We start from the raw sequence: 26561 nt of genomic DNA, 5'->3' as shown, positions 1-26561 counted from the left end.
GCCAGAGTATATTTTACATAAAGTGAAATTCGATTTATCATTACTTTCAAAGGTTTTTGAAGAATTTAAAGATGTCAGTTTAATAGTAGAGGGGAGGGTGCTATTTTTGTAGTCATTCTAGCGTTATGGAGACTTAGTAGGTTTTGTACATTAGATAAAACTGATAAAAAAATAATAAGAGCGTTTTTTTTTTATTTTAGTGGTGGGTTCAGAAACTGCTGCCATTTTTGAAAAAGAAAATATATTCAGAAAATTGCTTATTTAAGTCGTTTATAAATATATTTTAGACAGCAAGGACGAAATCATTTAGTTTAGTGCAAAATAAAATATTTGTGAAGCTTAGTTAGGAAAATATGAAGCTTTACTTTTTTATATTTTAAAATGTACCTACAGACTTACCAAACCTTTGCATTGTCAGTGCTTTATATGGAAGCTTCTTTAGGGTATACTCAACATCCAGTATCTCAATCTGACAGATCCGATGACATTTCAATGTAAAAAAAATAACCCACCACATGAGAAATCTGATTTCTATACCATGATAACTAGACACATGTCGGTAGCCTATACGCTGGAGCAACTCCCAAAATCCCCTCTTCCCCTACCCAACCATAAGGCATAATTACAAGTTTTGTACAATATACTCTGTGAACCTAAGACTAGGGATAAAATGCAGCTAGATTTCGCCCAGGGTTATAACAACGTAATTACCAATAACCGAACGTACCCTACCTAAACGAACTAGCCTAGCTTTTCTTTGGCAATATTTATTACTAACATGTACTGGTGTGAAAATGTACCGAAAACGTTGATTCGTTTTTTACAGAAACTCATAAATGAATGTAGAAGTTTACATATTAAAGTAAAATAACCAACCAATATACACTCCAGATAAAAATACTTTAAGAACAATAAGAAAATATTTTCACAGTTTTCATAAGTATTTTTAACACATCATGTCCATAATATTCAGTAAGTAAATAATATTAGGGTAAACACTTTAGCTAGAAAAAAAACATCTAACAAGAAAAGTAAAATCCAAAATGCATCTATTACTTAAAGTGAAAACTATGAAATCATTAAAAATAAATACACCTTGAGTATACAAAAACTAAAAACAACCCAATGTATTTACTAGTGAGGCCCGTTTTAATACGATTGTTACGGTTAGCCTTTAAGGCCAAAAAATAAATAATTATATACAATATACATATTATACAAATATTTGGTATAAATAGTTCACAAGCCCATATGAAACGAACGTACAATGTAATAAGTACCAAAATATGTATTGAGCTTTACTAAAGACTAGAACAATAAATTATGAAAATATTAACAGGCATTAAGTGTTATAAAACGATACAGCGATAACAGAATAAATACTAGATACATATTACGATCGACGTAACGAGTAAAGGCTACAAAATATTTCCCTTTACGAGCACTGAATTTTATAGCCTAAATTACACGTCGTTTCCCCTGTTACAGATGGCCTTTACGGCCTGCTATAGTTGGCCTTTCGGCCTGTTCGGCTTAAATAGTAACTTATTATTGGCATTACAGGCCCGTTACACCTAGCCCTAACAGGCCTGTTACAGTTGGCCTTTTACATTCAAGGAAGTTACATTCTTAGCCTTTGTAAATTAAATCCGTCGTCATACATCACACTGGCAAGATATTGGTCTTTCTCATTTAACATTCTTTTAGAGCCAATAATCATCGCGGATTTTTTAAATATTATTCAAATGCATCTTTAGCAAACTGGTGGGATTTGGTAAAGTACGATTTTGGAATTGCTAAAAATCACTGATAAAATTGGCCTTAAAATAAAATGTTACGGAATGTTTTACAGCACCGTCACCGTCACATTCACAATTTCATATCAAAAAAAATATTTGATCTTCAAAAAAGAGAGCAAGATTAATATACAGAAATCATCTTTCCAAAATTCTTCAAAACTTACTACCTACTTTACATACGAAATTGTGAATGTGATATTACCTACATATACAAATCAGCGGTCAAGTCGGGTAAACTAATCGGTTACTTTTTAACCGTTTCGGTTCTTGAGATATCGTGTTTGACACTTACTCGCCTTACATACAGCTATTTACACTCACATCTTTGGGTTAACTCTAAACATTTCCTACTTAACATAACAAAACAATCACAGAACGCTCAACAGAGAACTGAATACAAAAAAAAAATCAAAAATTGAAATTTAAATGTGGTGATTTTAATGGTAACTTTGTAAACAAAGTTAATAATATTGTGTTGAATTGTCAACATAATCGAATCGCTTGTATCTAAAATAAATTCATTCTAAATGAAAATTCGCTAAACACCTACATAACGGTAGATCAATTGATCGTAAGACTTTAGGACTAAATCGTTCATATCACTTCTGGAACATTATGGAATATTCCAGAACATGCCAAATTCTGGAACATTACGACTCGTTCTGGAATATTCTGTGACATCGTGTAACACTGGAATATTCTAGAGTATCGTAACAATTATGGAATATTCCAAACAGTAGGTAATAGCTCTAGAATATTCTGGAATGTCGGGTAACATTCTGGTATATTCTGGAACATCACGGAACAATCCAAGGAACAGTCCAGAATACTCTGGAACATCACGTCACATTCTAGAATATTCCAAAACATCACGGAACATCCTGGAACATTCAGGATTATCACGAAACATCCTGGAACATTATCGAACATCACAAAACATCACGAAACATCGTGGAATTTTCCGGATCATCACGGAACGTTCTGGAATATTCCGGATCATCACATAACGTTCTGGAACATTCCGGATCATCACGGTACTACGCGCGGCGTGTGTGTGCGCTAACTGGGCCCCGATTCCGGCACGTCGTTGTTGCCGACCGCCATGTCCGCTAATATCACTCCCGATAGCGCCTCCAGTGATTGTCTCACCTGAAAACAGGAGCGTACAATTAGTTTTCTAGACCCGTAAAATAGCGCGATCTATTAAGGTCAGAGCACGCATATCAACAACAATAAAAAGGGATCAGCAGTCAGCACCGTATCGCCTCGAGCCGTTCAATATTGTTTGTATGAAACTCCCTACTGCAATGCACCCTAAGCGGAACCGTAACGTAATCGCCTCGCCTCGGAACAGGCTCCGAACCGGGATGCGACGCGTGGTCAACTAGCAGTCCCCCCGCTTACGGCTCGTCGTCCCCCCGCTTACGGCTCGTTATCCCCGTGCTTACGTCTCTCCGTACTCAAGGTTACGTTTCTTCGTCTACCCCTGCCCCTTTCCCCTTCCCCTAGCCGTAGCCGAGTTGACGTACAGGCGCTACTGATACGCTTTGGTTACGTGCATACGTTAGGTTGACGCCTGGTTGACGGCGAGGCGAAAGGCGATACGGTGACGATCCCTTTCCGAGTTGATATGTGTGCTGTGACCTTTAATACGCGGGCATTTCATCCTTATTATTTCGGGCCGAAACATACATAGAGTCATAGAACATACCTTAGTGAGCAACATGAGGTTAGTTGTGAGGAATGTGCGCAGCTCGTGCGTGGCTCGGCCGTGCAACCGCGACCGCCACCGCGCCAGCTCCCCATATAACTCCTCGCCTGATAGCTCCTCCTGCAATTATGATGTTGATGTTTTCTTTTATATATAAAAAAGGGGGCAAACGAGCAAACTGGTCACCTGATGGAAAGCATCTATGCCCCATAGATACTCGCAACATCAGAAGAGCTGCAGATGCGTTGCCGCATGTCTTAAAAGATTTTAAGAAGAAATACGCTCTCTTCTTAAAGGTTTGAGAATCTGAGAGCACTATAATAATATAGGCGTGTGTTGTTTAGCAATGGTGTAATTAAAATGAGGGACGGATTTCTTCGTCTAAAGTTTTTGTCTAAGGAAATAATATTACCTAACTATGTGACGACTTACGTAGACAATAGTTCGAAAGGCGAAATGCTTTTCTGTTCTATCTCAGGTTCTTAATAGTTTAGAAAATGTTCGTAATGTAAACATCAAAAATTAAAAGAATTAAAAACAGTTTCCGATGTCATCAACAAATAAAATAAAAAGACGTGGTCCTAGAATAAGCCTTGCGCGACCTTGGTTAGCTATCCACGAGGACATAAAACCATTTAATATAATAAGTGACGGATTCTATTTTATTTTGTTCAAAACGAGGAAAACCACTTTAAAAAGTCCTTCCTAATTCATAGTTCGAAAAGCTGAATAAGAAGTATAATAATTTAATAATCGATATGGTCAAAAGCTTTACTGTAATCAGTTAACAAGATACACTACGTCGACCTAAATATCATTGTGCCCGAATTGAACAATTTTATTGTTAAAGATAACAATAAAACTGTACAGTTACTTACAGTAGCGTGCATAAGTGGGGAGGCCGGATTGGAATACCTACATTTTCATAAAGTTAATAGATTTTTGGTTCAGAATTTCGGCGTTACACGTATACATTCTTACATGGACTCATAGCTACTTCGTTCAACAACCGTAATACTACAGCACGTAAGACTAGGGGTTACAAGGTCAGCCTGGCATCAGTTCAGTCTGATCTAGACTGAAGGGAGAATGACCGTGTAACCGTGTGATTGACGGACTGATAATTTTTTTATTATGTTCTTCCCGACCATAATTCTGGCGTCAGTCTGAGACTGATGGACTGAACTGATGCCAGACTGACCGTGTAACCTTAGACTAAAGAATTCTTCAGAAAAGTGGCACGTTGATTAGGAAATGTTCGCATGTACTACAGCATCATAATGTTACCTGTGTGTCGGCGGCGCGGTACAGTTCGGCGGCGAGGTAGAGCGCGGAGCAGGCGAGCAGCGCGGCCAGCAGCGACAGCGCCGTGCTCGAGCGCGGCCGCCGCGGACGTCCGCCGCCCGTCAGCAGCGCTGGCTGGATCACTGCGGCGCCCGCTGGAACACAAATGAAAGATTATTACACGGAGAATATGAGGTGCTCCCTCACCGTAGCATTGGCTTGTAATGTAACGTTACAGAGTCAAGCATTACATCAGTGAGGCAGGAGAACCGAGCATTACAATTCTCAGCCAAAACCTGGTCCCCCCCCCTCAATTTCTGCGGCCGCTCGCATACTCACCAGCGGCAATGATGGCCTCAGGTTCCGGTCTGGGCGCGCCGTCGACATGATCGGCGCCGCCGCTGCTGCTGTCGTCGCCGGCGGAGTACTCCGACGCCTCCACCTCAGATGTACGCAGCTCCTGGATATGAAGATGTGTTATGGATACGCCCAAGTTGTTTTTTTGGTATTTTAAAAATCATTTATATTCTCAACGCAAAATTACAGCATAGTTAACAATACTCATAGCACAGGTTTTGTGGGGTTAACGGGGATCGTTAAGTTAAGATAAAGTTGGGTGAATCAACTTTCAAAGTTGTAATGCGCTAGAAGTAATTTCAGAGATCCAGCTCACTTCGGGCAGATTTTGTTAGTTATATTCTCAGTCGAAACGCATTTTAAATTTACGTAGGAGAGCCATGCTTGGGCACGAATGGGCCGGCTCGATCGGAGAAATACCACGTTCTCACAGAAAACCGGCGTGAAACAGCGCTTGCGCTGTGTTTCGCCGAGTGAGTGAGTTTACCGGAGGCCTGATCCCCTACCCTATTCCCTTCCCATCCCTAGGGGAGGGCCCTATTACCCTATTCCCTCTTAAAAGGCCGGCAACGCACCTGCAGCTCTTATGCTGCGAGTGTCCATGGGCGACGGAAGTTGCTTTCCATCAGGTGACCCTTTTGCTCGTTTGCCCCCTTATTTCATTAGAAAAAAATCGAAGCTTTGAGATGTTCGTCACATATTTATGCCTCCACCTGCTAGGCTGCCTAGAGGACGTTCAAGAAATTCTGTACAGATTCCTCTCTCCGCGGGGATAAGCCCTCTCTCTCTCTGTTCTTCTCTTTCTCTCTCACCTGGGGCTTGGGCACGGCGAGCTCGGGCGCGCGCGTGGACTTCCACACCGCCATCATGAGCTTGTAGGTGGAGTCGCGCGACAGCAGCGAGCCGAACACGTGTCGCTCGTCACGCGTGCACACGCCCACCGCGTTGGGGATGATACGAGCCACCTTCTCCTTGGTGATCCGCAACACGGACGTCGTGGGGATGAGCAACTGGAATTGGAAATACAGTTCTTGATGATCACAGATCAGAGTGCCTGGTGAATGGTGATGTAGTACTGTGAGGTACAATAATTATAACTGGTTTGTCCATGGAATAAAGAGTGCTAGATATTTAAAAACTACAATTAAAAAAATAAGCCGTAAATCAGGCTATACACGCAAGGGGATACCTGACAAGTTTGTCAACTGTTCAGGTAAACCAGAGCGTGTTTGTTACGGAACTGTGCAGGCTTTGCCTCAACTTTGGCTAACAGGCGTAACTGCACAGGCAAACCTGTCAGGTACACCCTTGCGTTTATGGCCTGCTTAGACCACGGCCAGCGGCCTAGGGGCGACAGCGTCCTAGGGGGCGGCAGGATCCATAGAGACTCCTACAGATTACATAATTGGGCCGTGGAAATAAAGTGGCCTATTCTCATAAAAAAATATAAATTCGGCAGTGAGCTGCGTAGTAATCAGCGTAGAGAAATTATTGTCAGTGAAATCTAGACGACGAAGCTTGCCTTAGGCCGTTGTCGAGAATCAGAATTTTTAAAGCCTTTGCGAATATGGCACATTTTGTCTACTGGAGGTGTACCTACCTACCAATGTGATACACAAATGCAAAGCTCAATTTAATTTCCTATTTTAGTAAATACCTCGGTTTTTCTAGTTTTATCACATAATAATTTTCCATCTTAGTATATTTGAATAACTAATAAATGAATAAACACAAGGTTACGGTGTGAACACTTAGAATTTTATAAAAACAACATACCTAGGAAAACAATAGGTTAACCAAAACGTTGAAAACAGAATCAACAAAAAACAAGACAAAAAATACCAAAACACATCAATTACTCGTCTTGAGCAATTGGAAAATGAGTATTTCCAATGCCTTTTGTTGTGTATTACCAAAAGTCTGATCATCGAGATAATAGATTAATTGATTAAATATTAATGGTTGATAGGTATTATTTAAGTAAAAAATTGGTAAAACAGGGTCTTAAGTGTGAACACTTATGTAGTGAGAAACGTCTTGAAAACTTCAAAAATGATCATAGTAGAAAGACTTTTCCTCTGACAGTTAAACGGACCGAAAGCTATATCTATCTAATTAGTAATTAGTAAAGAAAGGACTAGGAGAGATTTTGAGTATGCTCAAAGTTTCTCCCTACATTTTTTAACAGGCTGTTTATAGTATAGAACCTACGCTAACCCTGAATTACATGATTAAACCAGCGACTGGACACTGGACTCATGAAGCTATTAGCTTCATGACTGGACTGGACTGGATTGAAAGCTACTGGAAGTTAGATTTACAGCGCTGAAATCAATGGATACACTCCACAACTATACGGTATACCAATGTAAGTCATCACTTAAGAGGATACACCAGGGGCGAGAGAAATTGAAAATAGGTATTTGAAAATGTATGTCTGTCTCACCAATCTCAAGTCTCCCACCGCAGAGCGCAATAGAGACAACACGACAAAAGTTCTAATAAAAGAACAGAAAATCTTCGATTCGTTGTCCGCTGATTCGTTCTCCAAAACTTAACCGATTTAGGTACTTTTTTCATTAAGAATTAAAGCAAGGCTTAAGCTGTGTTCCTATGTTTTATTTTTTTTGTATATTTTAGCCAGTTTTGTTTTCAGGGTGTTTGAAAATCTGGTAATTTTTTTTGGGTTTTTGGATGTTCTTATCTTTTTTAATAATAAAATTATGTAGAAAAGGAAATCATAGGGGCATGCTAATAGTGGCCATAGATTTTCTGCGATCTCTCTAAAGCATTTGACTGTGTGGAGTATGATACTCTAATAAGAAAACTACACCATTATGGTGTAAGGGGCACGTCACTTAAACTTCTAAAATCTTACCTTACAAATAGAACGCAGAGGGTGGAAGTTAACTCCATAAGGTCTAATGGAACCAAAATAAAACTAGGTGTGCCACAAGGGTCCATTTTAGGGCCTTTTCTTTTTCTCATCTATATAAATGATTTACCTTATCTTGTTAAAGATAAGCATGAGATAGTACTTTTTGCTGATGACACTTCACTAATTTTTAATGTGAAGAGGCGACAATTTAATTATTAGTGCTCTCTCAAAAATAGTACATGGGTTTAATGCTAATAATTTACTTTTGAACTCTAATAAAACAAAATGTTTAAAATTTATCTTGCCAAATGTTAGGCAAGTACAAACCAATGTACTATTAAATGATGAGAAAATGAATTTAGTAGACACCACCGTATTCCTAGGCATAACGCTGGATTGTAAGTTACAATGGGGTCCACATATTGCGAAACTGGCAGATAAGCTTAGTTCTGCAGCATATGCTGTTAAAAAAATTCGTGAAATCACTGATGTAGAGACCGCGCGATTAGTTTACTTTAGCTACTTTCATAGCATAATGTCTTACGGCATCCTCTTGTGGGGAAACGCGGCGGACATTAATACAATATTTGTGCTGCAGAAGCGAGCTATTCGTTCTATTTATAAGATGTCGTCTTTGGAATCTCTAAGAGAAAAATTTAAAGAAATAAGAATTCTGACCGTCACATCTCAATACATTTTGGAAAATCTCTTATATGTTAGAAAGAACATAAATATTTTCAAAAAGAAAAGTGATAATCATAATGTAAATACTAGAAATAAGAACAAGTTAGCAATACCAATGTTCAGACTAGCCAAAATAAGCAAATCCTTTAAAGGCCAATGTATACGCCTATACAATAAAATCCCAGAAAATGTTCAAAATCTACCTTTAAACAAATTTAAAAAAGCAGTTAAAGAACGTTTGTGTGCTAAAGCGTATTATAAAGTCAATGATTTCTTCGAGGACAGCACACCTTGGGAATAGGGTGGCTCCATGCAGGTTACTTTTCTTTTAATTTTGTTACATAGCTGTAAGCCATAACATTGTAATTTTCCATTTTTTTTTTGCAAAAGATGGCCCCGTGCGAGTTTCTTACGCTGGTTCTTCTCGGCGGGGTAGTTCCCGAACCGGTGGTAGGCAACGTAGTTTCTTCGTTCGACTTTCAAAAAGTGTATCATGATACCCATTTTGAATAAAAAGATATTTTATTTTATTTTATTTATTTTTATTCAGGAAAAAAATCATAACTCTACCGGCATTATCCAAGGAGGAAACAGTGGACAACGTTTGTATGGAAAAACGGCGGTGTGGACTCCTCTTAAGTCTTGAACTTGAGTAACACCCAATTGCGTCAGAGTGCTGAGTGAGCGACAACCGGCAACCCGCGAGTCGCAAGTCAACCCGCTGACCTTGTGTTTGTGGTGATATAGGTTACGCCGGTTATAGTTTTACGTAAGCCCACTGTATAGCTATACAATATAGTCACCTCGTCTAAATGATGTATATGTAAGTTTAGCTTTTGGTGTAATATGTTTTTTTTTTATGAAATAAAGCGTAATAATAGTAAAGTAAACGAGCAAACGGGTCACCTGACGGAAAGCAACTTCCATCAGAAGAGCTGCAGGTGCGTTGCCGGACTTTTAAGACGGAATAGGGTAATAGGGGAGGGTAGGGAAGGAAATAGGAGAGGGTAGGGAAGGGAAAAGGGTAGGGGATTTGGAGAATTCACTCACTCGGCGAAACACAGCGCAAGCGCTGTTTCACGCCGGTTTTCTGTGAGCCCGTGGTATTTCGCCGGTCGAGCCGGCCCATTCGTGCCGAATCATGGCTCTCCCACGTGTAAAGTGTGAATATTACAAGTACAACCTTTATAATGTTTCACGTTGGTGTCGTTGTTTTTCAAGTGGCTTTTTCAACGTGGGTACATAATTTATATAGACGCCACTCTATAGACTACCATTATTGCGAATGTATACCCGAGGACATGGGCGTACCCAGGATTTCAGCTAGGGGGGCAGCATACCGGTTTGGAGAAGATGGTCGGTCTGATAATTATATTAGAACAAAAAATCATGAAAATTGATATAAGGATATTACGCCACCATACACAAGTTATTTTTAATAAGCGAGACGATATGTGCACGCAGGGCTAACTTACCTTGGTGACATATCCGAAGACGTTGGAGTAGAATGCGAAGTAGTTTTTGGTGATGTACAGGTGGCCCTGCAGCAGCAGATCCCCCACTAGTGCGCATGAGTAATCTGAAAAAAAAAACAATTATTATCTTCATTGTAAGGGACAGCAAATAGAGTTCAAAGGAGAAACTCACAGCAACACATAAAAACTACTAAAATGTTTATGTGAAACTAATGTACCTGTGTGTGCTTGCGTGTAAAAGAAGTTGGGGCCAACCTCTAGTACAAAATAAATTAATATAATAAGTATTAAAATAATTATTAATAACTATAGATGTTCCGCGCGGCTTCGCCCGCGTAATTTAGGAAGCCAAATAAGTAATAAGCAATTTTAAATAATTTCCTCCGATATTTCCAAATTTTCCTCTATTTCTTCGCTCCTTCGCGTCTTAGCGTGATAAAATATGGCCTATAGCCTTCCTCGATAAATGGGCTATCTAACACTGAAAGAAGAGATTAGCGCGTTCAAACAAACAAACAAACTAACAAACTCTTCCGCTTTATAATATTACCTAGTACCTAGATGACAAAACTTATTCTATTACGTGCCTAAAGCGTGCCTACAAATTTTTAGCTTGTCATTTGGTGCTATTTTTATATTTAGGATTGGTGTGTAATTATATAAAATGATAATATAATTCACATAATAATAGCATTTAAGTATATTTTTGTATTGTCCCAAATTATGATGACTTTAGGAAGTGTATCAAATAATAATAATAATAATCTTTATTGATGATAACAATATTATAGGTAAGTACATTGTTTACATTGTTGACAGTAATTATTGTTAACTTAACTTTAATATAAACAATTTTATGGTACTAAGTACCTAAACTAGGTCACATGACCTGTTCTTATAGGTACTTAACTTTAGTCATGTTAGTGCTCGGATATTGTGTTGTCTGTCTGTGTGTCGTGTATGGAAAATATGATCCTAGCCCTACGAGTACTCTTGGGATGGTAACTGTTTCCTATAGAATCCAGTTCCGCTAGGGGGTATGAACTATTGTGTATGGGTGTAACCCTGTGTACTGTGTAACCCTAGCCCTACGATATCTCATATCTTGGGATGGAAGCTTCTCCTCTCGAAGAAGCTCCACTAGGGGTTGAGTTGTGTACTGTGTATTGTGTTGTTAACATGATAAAATATTGTGTTTTTGTGACTGCAATCTCCATTATGATAAACATTATTTTTGTAACAAAACAGACATAATGACTTGTAAAATAATTGTTAAATAAATATTGATAAACTTAAATTTTCGTACTTAACATGTATATATAAAATGTATATCTTATATCTTTAAACGAGCAATTCTTGTATTATATACTTATATAATTGGAATCTCGGAATCGGCTCCAACGATTTTCATGAAATTTAGTATGTAGGGGGTTTCGGGGGCGATTAAATCGATCTAGCTAGGAATCATTTTTAGAAAATGTCATTTTATCCGTGTTTTATCGAATACCGAGCAAAGCTCGGTCAAATAGCTAGTACTTATATATAACAAGAGATAATTATGTAATATTATAGAAATTGAAAACTGATCGATTTATCAGGGCTACATAATATTATATCCTTATAGAATATTGACTGTTGGATACAAATCGAACAGACATTCGTCCAGGGGACCAATTCTATATACGAGCTCGGTTCGATACTCATGCTGTGGAACCAGTATACGAGGTATGACAAGACCCAAAAATAGGCCACAGGCCTTAAAAAATGCCAATCCTTCAAGTACAGAACGTTCAGAGGTATAATATCTGACAGCACCCTTATGCCAATAACATGAGATCATGTTAATTCGAGTTAAAAATAACTCTGATCAGTCTGCCTCACAATAGAAGTGCAACAGCGAGGAACAGACATCATCTGCGGGGGACTGCGGGGGACTGCGGGTCGCGACAGGTCAGGATCCCGATTGTGAGCGTCTCTGACATAATTACATCATAATATTATGACACCTGAGCTTTGTTTAGCCTTTTTTTTTATTAAATAAGGGGGCAAACGAGCAAACGGGTCACCTGATGGTAAGCAACTACCGTCGCCCATGGACACTCGCAACATCAGAAGAGCTGCAGGTGCGTTGCCGGCCTTTTAAGAGGGAATACGCTTTTTTCTTGAAGGTTTGCAGGTCGTATCGGTCCGGAAATACTGCTGGTGGAGTTAATTCCAGAGTTTTACAGTGCGCGGCAGAAAGTTACGCGAAAAACGCACTGTGGAAGACTGCCACTCATCAAGGTGATGAGGATGGTATGTTTTTCGCGTGGGACGATAGTGAAAAGTTGCAGGTGGTATGATTCCGAAGTCCGAACAATTCCTCAGAGCACTCCCCGTGATACAACCGATAGAGGATGCAGAGTGAAGCTACATCTCGGCGTAATTCCAGGGGGTCCAAGCTGTTTGAAACACTATGGCAGTCAACAATTCGAGCAGCCCTTCGTTGGATACGATCCAGAGGGAGCAGTTGGTATTTTGGCGCCCCTGCCCAGAGATGAGAACAATATTCCATATGAGTTGTAGTCTGCGTGTTCATTGTTGAATACAGGGCAAGGAACGAAAGACAGCTATTTTAAACTACTAGTTGATGGTGTTGAGGAAGCTGATGGCTCCGTCCTTGTGATGATCAGAATTGAGATAGAGGCGACTGGCGAACTGATTCCAGAGATGCTGACAGTTTTTGTGCTTCAATTAAGACAAAAAGTGAATATTCCAACAGGTTTTATTGGGGGCAAGTTACATGGAAAGTTTTAGAACTTTTTGACATTAATGATTGAAGTTTAAAAAGGCGGCAAGGCAGATGTCAATTTTTCATTTGACATAAGGTTGTCACTTGTCAGTCTTTTTTTGTTTTTTTGTCAACTTTCTTCTTCGACAGATGGCTAATATTATACGTCTTATCTATTACGGCCATTCCCAATATTTGATCTATCTCTGGTTTTGCCCTACTAGAGATAGGAATAGCTCACAATTGACATAAAATATATGTCTCTAATGTCTAATGTGAGCTATTCCTATAGTAGGGCAAAACCAGAGATAGATCAAATATTGGGAATGGCCGTTAGTAACGTCCGGCATCTCTGGCTCAATGTAAACCAGTGCCACTGATGTTAAGGACGATAATGGTTGAAAAGAAGCTAGGACTGTTTAAGTATGTTGTAACTTGTACCAGACTATGTATTTTCGTCAATCGTATTTTACTTTTAAAATTACAGGGATAAGTACAACAACAGGGAAAAATATCCGAACTAATTTTGAATCGGTTAAGTAAATTCAAGCGTGACAGACCAACTTACTTAACACTTTCGCATTTTCAATATAAGAAACAACAGTATGGATATTATGTAACAGGCAAACAAAACCCATAAAGAGACTTACAATTGAGTACTCGTTCCTCGGGTCCGACCTGCGGGAAGTGCCTCTGGAACTTCTTCTGCCGCGACTTGCTGGGCAGCTTCGTGTCGGCCTCGGGCGAGCGCACCGACGGCGCTGAGCCCGACAGCGGCTTGACTGCATGCCTGGAAGAGACAGAGAGAGAATAAGCGGGGCTTCGAGATCGTTGGGCTGCATGCCTGGAGGAGAGAGTGAGAGAGAATAAGCGGGGGTTCTTGGAGATTGTTGGGCTGCATGCCTGGAAGAGAGAGAGAGAATAAGCGGGGGCTCTTGGAGATTGTTGGAGTTTATTAGTCGGTTCTTGGGCTTTGTTGGAGGTTTTGTTGTTACAAAAGTGTTGATATTACGTTGAAAAGTTAAAGGGATAGGAAAATAGTCGGTGAGCCTGGGTCACATTCTAATAACATTACCATATTTGATAAACACTATTAGACGTTAGTAACATAGAATATCATTGATTAGACGTGTACACTGCGGTACAAGACACTGATTGTGTCTGATTGACTGCTGTCCGCTATATTCAAAACTGTTTTCTCGATCACAAAATTAAAAGTATTTAAGTTTAGGATTTGTCTCAAGTTTACTGACAACATATTAATATTTCATTCAACTAGATGCATAACAACTTATAGAACTTTATTACTATAGTTGAAGCAGCATAGATTAACTTTCAGGTAACGTGGCAAGTGGCAAGTCTATTATAGTCCACCTGATTGTAGTTGTAGGTGTGGAGTGTGGACTATTGACCTAGCTCGATTTCGGTGAATCACACAACCCGGTAGGTGCCGATAGCGAATTTAATAATGAAACAAACATTGATAACAAAATCGACAAGTGAGGAAAACCATAAAATTCCTTATTTAAAGTAGAAATTGGATCTGTAACTTCAAAATTGTACATTGAGTTTAAAAATTTAGGTATAGATACTATTTATCTATTTATTGATTCACCGACAGAATCACATTTAACAAAATACAAAAATAATACACCACAGTTTTTTATGGATGAAATGTGTTCCAATGAAAGGTGAAATACACCATGCTTTGCAACAATGAAATGAAATGAAATGTTGTGAATGAAATGAGTATTATTAATTAACAATATTATAATAGGAGACAAGGAAAAATAAAATTGAAAAAAGAAACAATAACTTCTTATAAACTAAATAAAAACATAGTTTTAACGCTTATTGGAAAATTTTACAATACATAACGTTTAAATGGTCCTAAAAATTTTGACATTTCTTTGATTTTCCACAGAAGAAAACTCACTTTTGAACAAGGAACATGACCATGTTGTCCCAATTTAACCACCCACAGTAACAAGCACCAACTGGTTACTGGCCATAAAACCAGACTCCTGAATTTATATTCAACGATCCTGAATCGGGAATAATCTTGAATATAAAACTATCATCTAATTTTGAATTCTATCACCCAAAAGATAAGTTTTAGATTTGATCGACACTGAAATGTTATGGGCAGACGGACACACGTAAGATTCTCATCTGAATTTGTACTGAATTTGACACAGTTGGGAATAACAGTTATTTATACGTAGACTATATGTATGCATTAACTATCACCACATCAAGTTAGAACTGCCATAAGACTTTTGAAGAGGTTTTAAATTTAGGTGCTACCAATTCTTAAAGAATTTACTTATATAATTTAAGAAATTTTCTGTCTTCTACTGTCTACAGTCAGTATTATGTTTTGTAAGTAAATTAATGATCTGAAATATAAGAACAATATAATTGGGCGCTTTTCACACTATTTTGAATTAAAATGAGAAGACGCATTGAAATTATAAAAAGAATTTAACTTTTTATTATTCTCAAGGCACACGTTGTGTGAACTTTTTGTCATTCATGTTCATAAAGAGTTCTGTACCACTGCTGCATAAATAGTTAAAACAATTTAATTTAAAAGTAAAAGTAACGTGTTATTTTTTAAAGCCATAAGACCACACTTCACAGATAAATATTTGAATGAGGCTCACAAATAATGACTCAGAAAAGTTCCTATGGTAAAATAATTGTATATATTTGTATCTACACGTGGTTGTAGGTGGCCATTGTATATGTCAAAGATCATTCTTTCATGGAGGTTATCACTTATCACGTTAGTTCACGTTGATTAATAATCTTGTTACGCACAACGATATCGTTACAATGTAAATAAAACTTACTAGGTTATCAATATTATCAAAACATAACAGAAAATTAATAATGGCAACCTTTTCGAAGTCGGTTAAACATTAAGGGTGGGTCACCAACTTACTTTAACTAAGTATAACTTTTTTTTTAACTACAATGCAAAATGTCAAATCTTTGGTTAAAGTCAAAAATGAACGCCATATTTAACCATAACCATAGAGCTCGACAAGGTTTTAAATGCATGTGGCGAAAAAAGGAACTAACGCTTTCATCATACAAAAACACCATTTTTGACAGTTCTCCTTTACCAGCAGCGCCCCCGCCCACGTTCATATAAAGCATTGTCGGACCAGCAACGTCTTCTGTCAAATTCTGTGGTCAAAGTTAAGGTTAAAGTTAAATTTGCCTTAACTATAACCATAACTTTGACCATAACTTTAACTTTAACCACGCCTATGGTGCAACCCACCCTAAATAACTGAAACGACGTTAGACGATGCACGACAGCGCCGCACCGAGTGGGGTTTTAGTTTAGGGTTAGGTTTATTTTCGTTATGGAGTCACTTACTTCAGTCTTCGCGCTCAAAACCCGCGATAAAAGCTATATTTAGAGGATACACCAGGGGCTAGAAAAATGAAAAAAAAGTACGTGTAATATCTATAGCGGTCTCCCTTACCTCAAGCCTATACCGCAGAACGCGATAGAGACAACTGCAGAAAATTGTCCCCTGATTCCTTCTCCAAAACTTAACCGATTTAAGGCAGGGATTAATCTCAATCAAAAACGATAACCTTGCACACAACCAAAGACCAAGCGTATACGCATCGCAAAAAGATTCATTTTAGCTTAGCATAAAACTGTAACAACTCTGGCAGATCTTCGCTATTTTTCATGTTTTTTTTAAATATCTTTGGAAATAAATATTAAGAAACAAAATTGTTCGGTTAAAGAAGTTTTAATATAGATTTACTAACAATTTATTCAAATAAAATGTATAATTATCCTAGTTAATACTTATATTTCGACGAAATAGAGTTTTTTCAGAGGTGAGTTTGTAAATTAATTACAGCCAAAGTATTACGTTTTATTAAAATGTTTATGGTTTAAGGTATTTTAAATATTGTGCTTTATATCTCATATTTTTTAACACTTCGTTATTATATTGGAACTAGGTAAACCGGGAGTCACGGAATAACAAATTGGGGTTTATCCTCGCCTTAAGTACTTTTTTCATTAAAGATTAAAGAAAGGCTTGAGCTGTGTTCCTGTTTTATTTTATTTTTTTGTATAATCTAGCCAAATCTGTTTTCTGGATGTTTGAACACAGCGGAAAATCTGGTCTTTTTTTTTTGGGTTTTTGAACGTTCATATCTTATTTAATAATTAAATTATGAAAAAAAAGAAAACATAGGGACATTCACTGACCTCTATAATGCACTGGACAGGCTATGCCGTACAAAATGACAGCTATTTCTTATGCCGATTTGAAGCGCCGCGGTGAGCGTACTGTGAACTAATTTATGTAGAAAATGACAACCGCCATTTGCAAAATAGTAGTTCCAAGTACACTCACTACTGCTTTCACATAGCAATCAGCGCCAATATGGCGACTTTCAAATAAGCATATTTTATTGATAGCGATCGCCTGTCCAGTGTATTACTTATAGAGGTCAGTGGGGACATTGTATTAGTGGCCGTAGATATTCAGGAAAAAAATTATAACTCTACTAGCATTATCCAGGGAGGAAACAGGGGACAACGTTTGTATGGAAAAAGGGGCGGTGTGGACTCCTCTTAATAGCTTAAAACTGAGTTCAGATTCCTTCTTGACTAGTTTCAAAACAATAATTCCTTTACACTAGGATACGATTTACGAACACTTTAAACTATTTTAACACTAAGTCCTAAGACTTTACAGCATCATTAGTAGATGCGGTCATACGTTTTTGTGAGTGCGCCTGACTTTTCATAGACAGCTGTACACACGATATTTTGTCTGTCTTAAAAAAAAACATGTAATACTTTCGATAATTAAAAATAACTGCAGGAATCGATTGCCCTAACATTATTATTCTAACCTAGTTTACTATAATTATAAATGCCATGGATCATGTATCCGTGTCTAAAAATGGTGGGTTATGTATCCGGTGAGTGCCAATAAAAATTCGATGTGATAACAGGAAGATATAATAAATACCTACTGATTTTATAATATTTATAAACTTGTTCTAATATAAATGTTCCCAGGCTGAATGAACACATTTAAAAAATGGTATTAGTGGAATGATCTAAAATCCTAATGCAATTCAGTCACAAAAAGTTCTAAAATAATGTAAAAGAAGCCGAGGTCCAGATTTGGTCAAAAGACAGCGGGGCTAAAATGTTCACATTTAGCAATGGGGATTGTCCATTTTTTTTTTAATTTTGCTCATTACAAAAACATTTCGAGGAATAAGGTCAGTGATCGTTTTTCTGTATATAAAAGAAAAAAATACCCATTAGTTACTTATATTTTTGAACAAATATGTTTAACCTTAGTTTGACCTTCAATGGCGTTAAATTAGCAATAAATTCGACCAACATTATGTTTCGAACTTTTGGTAAGCTTCTCGTATCAGCTTTCACATAATGAGAACTTGCATTTGACGAACCAGCCATTATAAATAAGATTGAAAGGAAATTTAAAACATTACAGAGGTCAATTAGCCGCCGATGATGACGTCAGAGCGAAACTTTAAAAATTTATTGAGAAAAAACTAGCCAATGAATTTCAAAATTATTTAATTTATATTCTTAAAATACCCTATTTTAACGAAAAAAAATATAAAAGTACATGTGATTTTTTTTGGACAATGCCCATTCCTCTCAATCAATTCAGCAAATGAATTCTCAAAACTGTCAAACTGACAAATGTCAAATCAGTACAAAAATACAGAAATGAATTGCAAGCAGAGTTGCATTTTGCGATTTTAGAAAAATGAATCATATTATGATTCATATCATGATTCTTTAAAGCGACCATTTTAGCCCCGCAGATCTTGAACTATTCGAAGTCCATCTAAATAGTGATAAATATGACGTTCGTATTATCGAATCTGAGATATAAAATAATTGTTGACAGTTACAGTCTACAGCAGCGGTAGGCAACAGGCGAACCGCGAAAGGTCGAATCTGGGATCGCGAAATATTGTAATGTATTTTATACCAAGTATCAATTAATACATAGATAAGGCATACGTATACTAATATTACTTAATTAAAATAATATTTTTAAGCTACACAGGACGAGTGTGGTTTTTTCTGGACCTCGTAAAAATTTTCCCACAGTATCCGGACCCCAACAAAACTTGCCGACCCCTGGTCTACAGGTACTCAAAACTTACCAAGTGAAAGTACTAACGCGACTGCAATAAAATGCATCGTAAAAGATACCACTTCATAACTGGCTGGTTTGCCGCAAGTAGTCGTAAAACTTTATTAAAATTAATGAAAAATAATCGGCCAAGTGCGAGTCGGACTCGCGCTCGAAGGGTTCCGTCACTTCCGTACCGTTACCGAGGAAAAAATAGGCCAAAATTTGTTTTTTTTTACTTATTTTTTTATTTTATTTAAATATTATTATTAATTATTAAATTAGACATAATATAACTAAGGCCTTTATGTTAATTTAAAGTGCCGAGCTGTTGCCATTATTGATTACGAGCAAAAAAGGCCAAAAAAATAACGTTTGTTGTATGGGAGCCCGCCCTAAATATTAATTTTATTTTGTTTTTAGTACCTATTTGTTGTTATAGCGGCAACAGGAATACACAATCTGTGAAAATTTCAGTAGTTTAGCTATAGCGGTTATTGAGTTACAGCCTGGAGACAGACAGACGGACAGACATCGAAGTCTCAGTAGTAGGGTCCCGTTTTTACCCTTTGGGTACGGAACCCTAATAATGCGCAAACGTACATTATATGAACTTGAACGATCGGTATCATCCAGAATCTAGATGCACCATCGTTACACATCCAGAACGCCAGTGCAGGGGTAGAATTCTAGTACTTTGAATCTTGATAAGGCTAGAAAATCGAATGAAGATGACTTTAAACAACGTGCGAGCGAGCCTGGGCCTGAGCAACGAACTAAGGTCCATGATTAGGTATATCTTCTATCTTCTATCTTCTTCTTCTATATATATGAAACTCAAAGGTGACTGACTGATTGACATAGTGATCTATCAACGCACAGCCCAAACCACTGGAAGGATCGGGATGAAATTTGGCATGCAGGTAGATGTTATGACGTAGGCATCCGCTAAGAAAGGATTTTGATAAATTCCAATCCCAAGGGGTTCAAATAGGGGATGAAAGTTTGTATATAATAATACACGCGAGCGAAGCCGCTGGCAAAAGCTCGTATAATATAGAATCGGACCCTAGACTTTAGAGCAGCGGTTCTTAATTTCTTTGGTGGCGGAACCCTTTTAAAAAGTTTAGTTTTGACGGACCCACAAAAAATGTTTGCATTTGAATGAATGAGTCTCCATGCTGATGTCTGATGACACGTCTTGTAAAACAATGTCATGTATCGCTCGCGAAAACCCAACAAGGCCCTTGCTGAGTCCCAGGGCTCTACGGAGCATACTTTGAGAAAGGCTGCCCTAGAGCTGGGCCGGATTTATATTTTTTATAGAGCATAGGCCACTTTAATTTCACCGCCCCTATTAACAAACTCTGCCGCCATCGTAGGACGCTGTCGCCCATAGGTAAGTGTACTATTATCTACTCTGTGCCATAAATCATGGCTTATACCAGGGGTTCCCAAACTGTGTGCCGCGACGCCCTGTTTCGCCGTGGACAGGTAAGAGAGGCGCCGCGCGCCGTGACTCGTGAGTCGATCCGCCATCATATCCGAAACCACAAATATTGTAAAATGAAATTATTATAACATGAAATTCGAGGAAGCAGACAGATGATTAAATATTTTTTATTATTATTTACCTGCTTAACGTAACTATAATCATTAAAGATGTTTATTTATGTATCTTTTTCTAATAGCTATATCTAACTACTTTACCTATTAGTAGGGCGCCGTGACAAAATATCGGGACGTGTATCTGCGCCGCAGGCTGAAAAAGATTGGGAACTCCTGGCCGATACATAATGGCTGTCCTAGAGGAATAACTCACCCCTTTCTCTCCCCATTACTGGACTCGTCCGAGTACTCGAAACTGGCGTTGTCCACCATGTTACATCGTCCGACACACTTCACACCACTTTCACATCACTTTGTTCATCACACAGCTGGTGTTTATTAATTTGCTATACAGAGTGTGTCTAATTGGATGAGATTAAAACTTTGAATATTATCTTTTTTAGAGTAGGATGACACAAAAAAGAGATCTGTAATAATAAATAGTAAGCTGATAGCTCAGTCTATCATTTTCCTTCTTTTTACGTTTACTATGGTTGGGTTGCACCAACTAACTTTAACTATAACTGTAACTTTAACTACAATGCAAAATGTCAAATCTTTGGTTAAAGTTAAAAATGAACGCCATCTAGACGCCATATTTAACTGTAATAATAGACAAGGTTTTAAATGCACGTGGCGAAAAAATGAACTAACGCTGTCATCATACAAAAACGCCATTTTTGACAGTTCTCCTTTACCAGCAGCGCCCCCGCCCACGTTCATTTATAACCTTGTTGGACCAGCTGTCTTCTGACAATTTCTCCAGTCAAAGTTAAGGTTAAAGTTAAATTTAGCCTTAATTATAACTTTAACCACGCCTCTGGTGCAACCCAACCTAAATATTTACAAAATTGCACTAAAAGTCTGTACCCGAATCCACTGTATATCTATACTTATCGAGGAAGGCTATAGGCTATATTTTATCACGCTAAGACTAATAGGGACGAAGAAATAGAGGAGAATATGGAAAAAACGGGGGAAATTATTTTAAAATTGAAAGGGCTTATTTGAACGGGCTAATCTCAGGAACTACTGGTCCGATTTTAAAATTATTTCAGTATTAGATAGCTCATTTATCGAGGAAGGTTATGGCCTATATTTTATCACGCTAAAACTAATAGGAGCGAAAAAATAGAGGGAAAAAAAACGGGGGAAATTATTTGAAAGGGCTTATCTCACGAACTACTGAAGCAATTTTTCTGTTATTTGGCACAGATAAGAAGTATCATATGTTTAATTGTGGAGTAATTTGTCTGTGAAATATCTATTAAAGTACTTTTAATTTGTTTACGCGGGCGAAGCCCTAATTTCCTGTTTGATCAAATAGGAACTAGACCGGAGCATTAAAAACATAGAGAAGGAGTCTTTATTTATCAAAGGCAAACAACTTCATCAATTCAAGGACACAACAAGAAAGCTAGAGCATAGCTGAATGAATAAACATTAAAAACCGCGGTATTGTGTAATGGGGTCAGAGTACTTTTAATTTATTCGATGTCGGCGTTATCATTTATCGTACAGATACCGAACTTCTTTAACTATTAAGTATAATTATTTTTTTAATAACTTGTTTATAATGAACACGTCTTATCTATGATATAAACGAAAATCGGCCAAGTGCGAGTCAGACTCGCACACGAAGGGTTCCGTACCACTTAAGAGCAAATATAGGCAAACAATTTATATTTTTTTGTATGGGATCCCCTTTAATATAATATTTTATTTTAATTTTATAATTAATTATTAAAGTACTAATACAATTAAGTATTTTGTGAATGTGCCTACGTATAGCCTTTACATATTGATATAATTTATAAAGCAAGAAAGGCCAAAGTTATAGCGGCAACAGAAATACATAATCTGTGAAAATTTCAACTCTCTAGCTATCACCATTCTTGAGACTTGAGAGAGCCTGGAGACAGACAGACGGACAGACATCGAAGTCTCAGTAATAGTGTCCCGGAACCCTAAAAATGAATTAAAATTTTTGTAAGTCTCTCTAAAACTCGAAAACAGTTGAACCGATTTGGCTAATTTTAGTCTTGAAATATTCGTGAAAGTCTAGGGAAGGTTTTAAATCTACTAGAGATCGCCCAATGGTCGAAATTCGACCTTACTCGCAACGACATTAGGACTACTACCTATATTTTGTATAAAATATTGACTTCATTATAGTTTTTTTCAATTCTTGTCTCTGGGACTTAGCTGATCTCAGACTGGCCGTTTAAGCATTCTCTAATAGTATCTAAAATTAAATAAAAAAAAAAACAATAATCCATTTTCAATTTGTCAACTTGTTGCCAACAGACTTCAACTATGAATAAAAGAGTATAATACGTATGTATAGGCTTGTCACTCAAAAATCTGTCATTTTTCCTAGTAATAGTGTCGTTGTGTGTGTAACGTTTTATTTGTTAAAAATATATGTGATAAAAGCATCATTTTAAAATAATATTTGCTCGATGCACTCCTTCACCATATAAACTATAACTGTGCGAAATTTTATGCACCTACGTTTCCCCATTTTTCGTAAAAAGGGTTACAAAGTTTTTCGCTCACGTTTTAATATAATATCTAAGATACTTCTATACTAATATTATAAATGCGAAAGTATCTCTGTCTGTCTGTCTGTCTCGCTTTCACGCCAAAACTACTGAACCGATTGTAATGAAATTTTGTACACAGATAGTCTAAAGCCTGAGAAAGGACATAGGCTACTTTTTTACTGGAAAAAGGGGTTGTAAGGGAGTGTTTATGCATATATTTTTTTTAAATTAAGTTAGTTCCAAAACTCATAACAGATGGCGCCAAGAGTCGCCTAGATCGCGCTATCGCTTGCTCACATGTATTTCTATAAGAGGTGGTACCATGTTGAGTTAAGTTTTTCGATTATTTCGATTGTTATACACGTTGTCACGTTATCAAATAACTCACCTACCAAGTACCAACATAGATATCAGAAACAACAGCATACCAATAATAAATACTAAATAGTTTATGGGTAAAGCTAAAGTTGTGTAATGCAGCTAAGTCGTGTAAAGCTAAATAAGCTTTAAAATTTGGTATAAAAAAGTTTAATTAAAAAAATATATGTATATTATGAGCACACTACACGGCTGTTTTGGGTATTTTGATTTAAGGGGTTTAAAAAGTTTTTGACACCAATTTTGTTGACACCGCGCGCTATAAACTGAAGTCCACGCGGACGAAGTCGCGGGCAACAGCTAGTAAGTAATGTATAATTAGGGAATTGATACGAAATTCTAAGGATCATCCACTATGATTTTAATTTTTTCGCATTCGTTATTTGTTTTGATCTGTCTGTCTGTAGCTTCTTCACGCTAAAATGTCATAATCATTGTTGACGAAATTTGGTATAGACCATGGACGAATAATTAATAATTCGTCCATGGTATAGACTATACCCCCTCCTTTTACTATGACTATACTGTACGTCCCGACTCCCGAGAAAAGGCAAGATATACCCGGAAAAATGTACGGTTAGCTTGCGCTTACCAAGTTTACCAAGTAGGATAATGAATTCGCGGGGGATACGTCTTAGTAGTGTAATAAAAATAATAATGACTTCACTAATATACTGCTTAAAAATAATATGCAATAGAAATGTTTATAGTGCTATAACTTTGGTGCTAGTGTTACTTCGCCGGGTGTAAAGTCCACAGTCCTAATTAATGGATCTATCTCATATCTAGGACTATTTGATCAAATGAAACTTGCGGAGAGAAGAGAATTCAAATCACAGACGATAATAATAATCAATACTATCCTATGTAATTTTACGGGGCTTAAGTATTTCCATATCAAAATGTCATCAAAATAGATTCCACAAAGTGACAATCAGATGGACAGGCACACTTTTGTATAATATTAGTATAGAATATAGATGGTAAGTTACCTACCATTCAATTTCAATAAGAAATATCTTTTAAGATAATGATTTCGAAAGCCAGATAACGGATTCTAAGATTGCACGACATCGATGGAAAAACATTACAATTACGCGATTAATGTTTAAAGAAAATTATAAATATTGCATAAGACACGGAATATGATAGCAAATAATACATATACGATAGCAAAATTACTCGCATTAACTAGCCACCTGCTTTCGCTAATCACTTGTTTTTGAATCGCATCAATAAACACACTCGTTAACCCAATCGCACAGTTGTAACCAAAATCTAAACGCACAGTTGTAACAGGAACTAATCGCACAGTAGTAACAGGATTCCCAATCGCACGTTTGTAAGTCGTAACAGGAATCTGACCACAGTCCACACGCGTACGCGCTCTGTGCGCGTCCGAGGTACTGTTAGTGTTACACCGTACACGTATTGATTGTATCGAGCTGTAGCGACGATAAGATATCAAGCGTATTACACGCTTTACTTCGCTTTGAAGTCGGGACTTCAGTCCCTTGCGGGCTTCGATCTATATTAGTGATCGAAGCTTGCCGGGCTTAAATGGTCACGTTTAGCAATTCCTCTCAATCAATTCAGCAAATGAATTGTCAAAACTGTCAAACTCACGAATTATGTCAAATAAATACGAATTATTCGATGTGAATTATTGCAAACAGAGTGACCATTAATGATTCTTGAAAGCCACCATTTTAGCCCCGCTGATGGTACCTACTATTTTATTTCAACATTTACTATTGTCAACCAAGATTTCGTCAAAATCTTTGATGAAATCAGGTTGTCCTGCGAATTGGCGATCGTCTATTTTTAAAGCAGTAAAAAAACAATTGTCAGATCAGCTAATAACTTTGTAAGCACCAGCTGTTCCCTGCGACTTCGTCCACGTCAACATATTCCACCGATTCTTTGCTATTTCAAGCAGTGTGATGTTATTTAACTTTCCTCGATAAATAATTATAGATCATCCAATATAAAACGATATTTTTAATTCGAACCAGGGGCCGTACCACGAAACCGTTTTGAGACTCAAACAATCGTACGAGAATGTCGCGTCCTTCTCTAACAAACGAGAAATGACGTTGTTGGAGCAAGACGCAGCATTCTTATCCGATTGTTTGAGTCTCAAAACGGTTTCGTAGTAGCCCTACAGTGCCTAGTTCCTCAGAACAACGCGATTAACAAACTCCTCAGCTTCATAATATTACTATCTAACACTAATGCTTTAATCTTTAGCTTTAGCTTTAATCCATCCCAGATTCTATCAAATAGAAAAATAATTTCTTCTGTTTTGAAATCTTTCAAATTTAAATAAGTACATAACTACTCAAACTAAAACCACTTATGGAACGCAGGCAGCATACAAATATCTTTATTTCAGACTACTATCATGGTCGTTCGGTTATTATTACAAACTTTAAAAAATTAGGGTTGGTTATAACCGTCATAATTATAACTGACTGGTTAATCTAATATTGCTAACTGTTAAGTATCAAAGGACTATGCGCTAAAAAAACTAACAATTCGTTTGGTAAAAAAAAACCTTAAATATGCGCAAAGTGTTTGCGACTCGTAAAAACTATGATTAATTCAAATGCCAATATAGCATTGCATTAGAAGTCGGCAAACATCAGGCAGCGAGGTCAATGAACTTGGATAGATAGACGCTTATATGTAGCTATGTAGTAAAGACTATGTTATTATGTACTGCTTATGGTGCGAAATATCGGAAACTCAGCTATGTCATTATGTTGTAAGTATTGCATCTGTACTCAGAAGACACCTTTATTCCAATAGTATAAGGACCAATCTTATAAACTCAGAGGTAGAATAATTACGGATGGCATTACTAGCGCGATTCGCGAGAGCTCAACGACCTAT

General features: G+C 37.3%; 1 protein-coding gene across 1 annotated transcript in view; it reads right to left on the bottom strand.

Moving 5' to 3' along the window:
- Positions 1-509: 509 nt before the first annotated feature.
- Positions 510-26561, bottom strand: part of LOC121734503 — a 100260-nt gene continuing 74208 nt past the window's right edge. The window contains exons 17-23 of the mRNA XM_042125126.1: positions 13609-13748; positions 10189-10292; positions 5964-6161; positions 5134-5254; positions 4798-4949; positions 3511-3630; positions 510-2948 (exon numbers count right to left, since the gene is read on the bottom strand). Of these exons, the coding sequence (XP_041981060.1) occupies positions 2859-2948; positions 3511-3630; positions 4798-4949; positions 5134-5254; positions 5964-6161; positions 10189-10292; positions 13609-13748 (925 nt within the window). The 3' untranslated portion in view covers positions 510-2858. The remainder of the gene's footprint in view (positions 2949-3510; positions 3631-4797; positions 4950-5133; positions 5255-5963; positions 6162-10188; positions 10293-13608; positions 13749-26561) is intronic.

The sequence above is a fragment of the Aricia agestis genome, chromosome 15 (assembly GCF_905147365.1).
Source record: "Aricia agestis chromosome 15, ilAriAges1.1, whole genome shotgun sequence".
In the NCBI taxonomy this organism is placed as follows: domain Eukaryota; kingdom Metazoa; phylum Arthropoda; class Insecta; order Lepidoptera; family Lycaenidae; genus Aricia; species Aricia agestis.
Note: the sequence above shows the minus strand (reverse complement) of the source record. Positions and strands in the feature narration are given on the sequence as shown.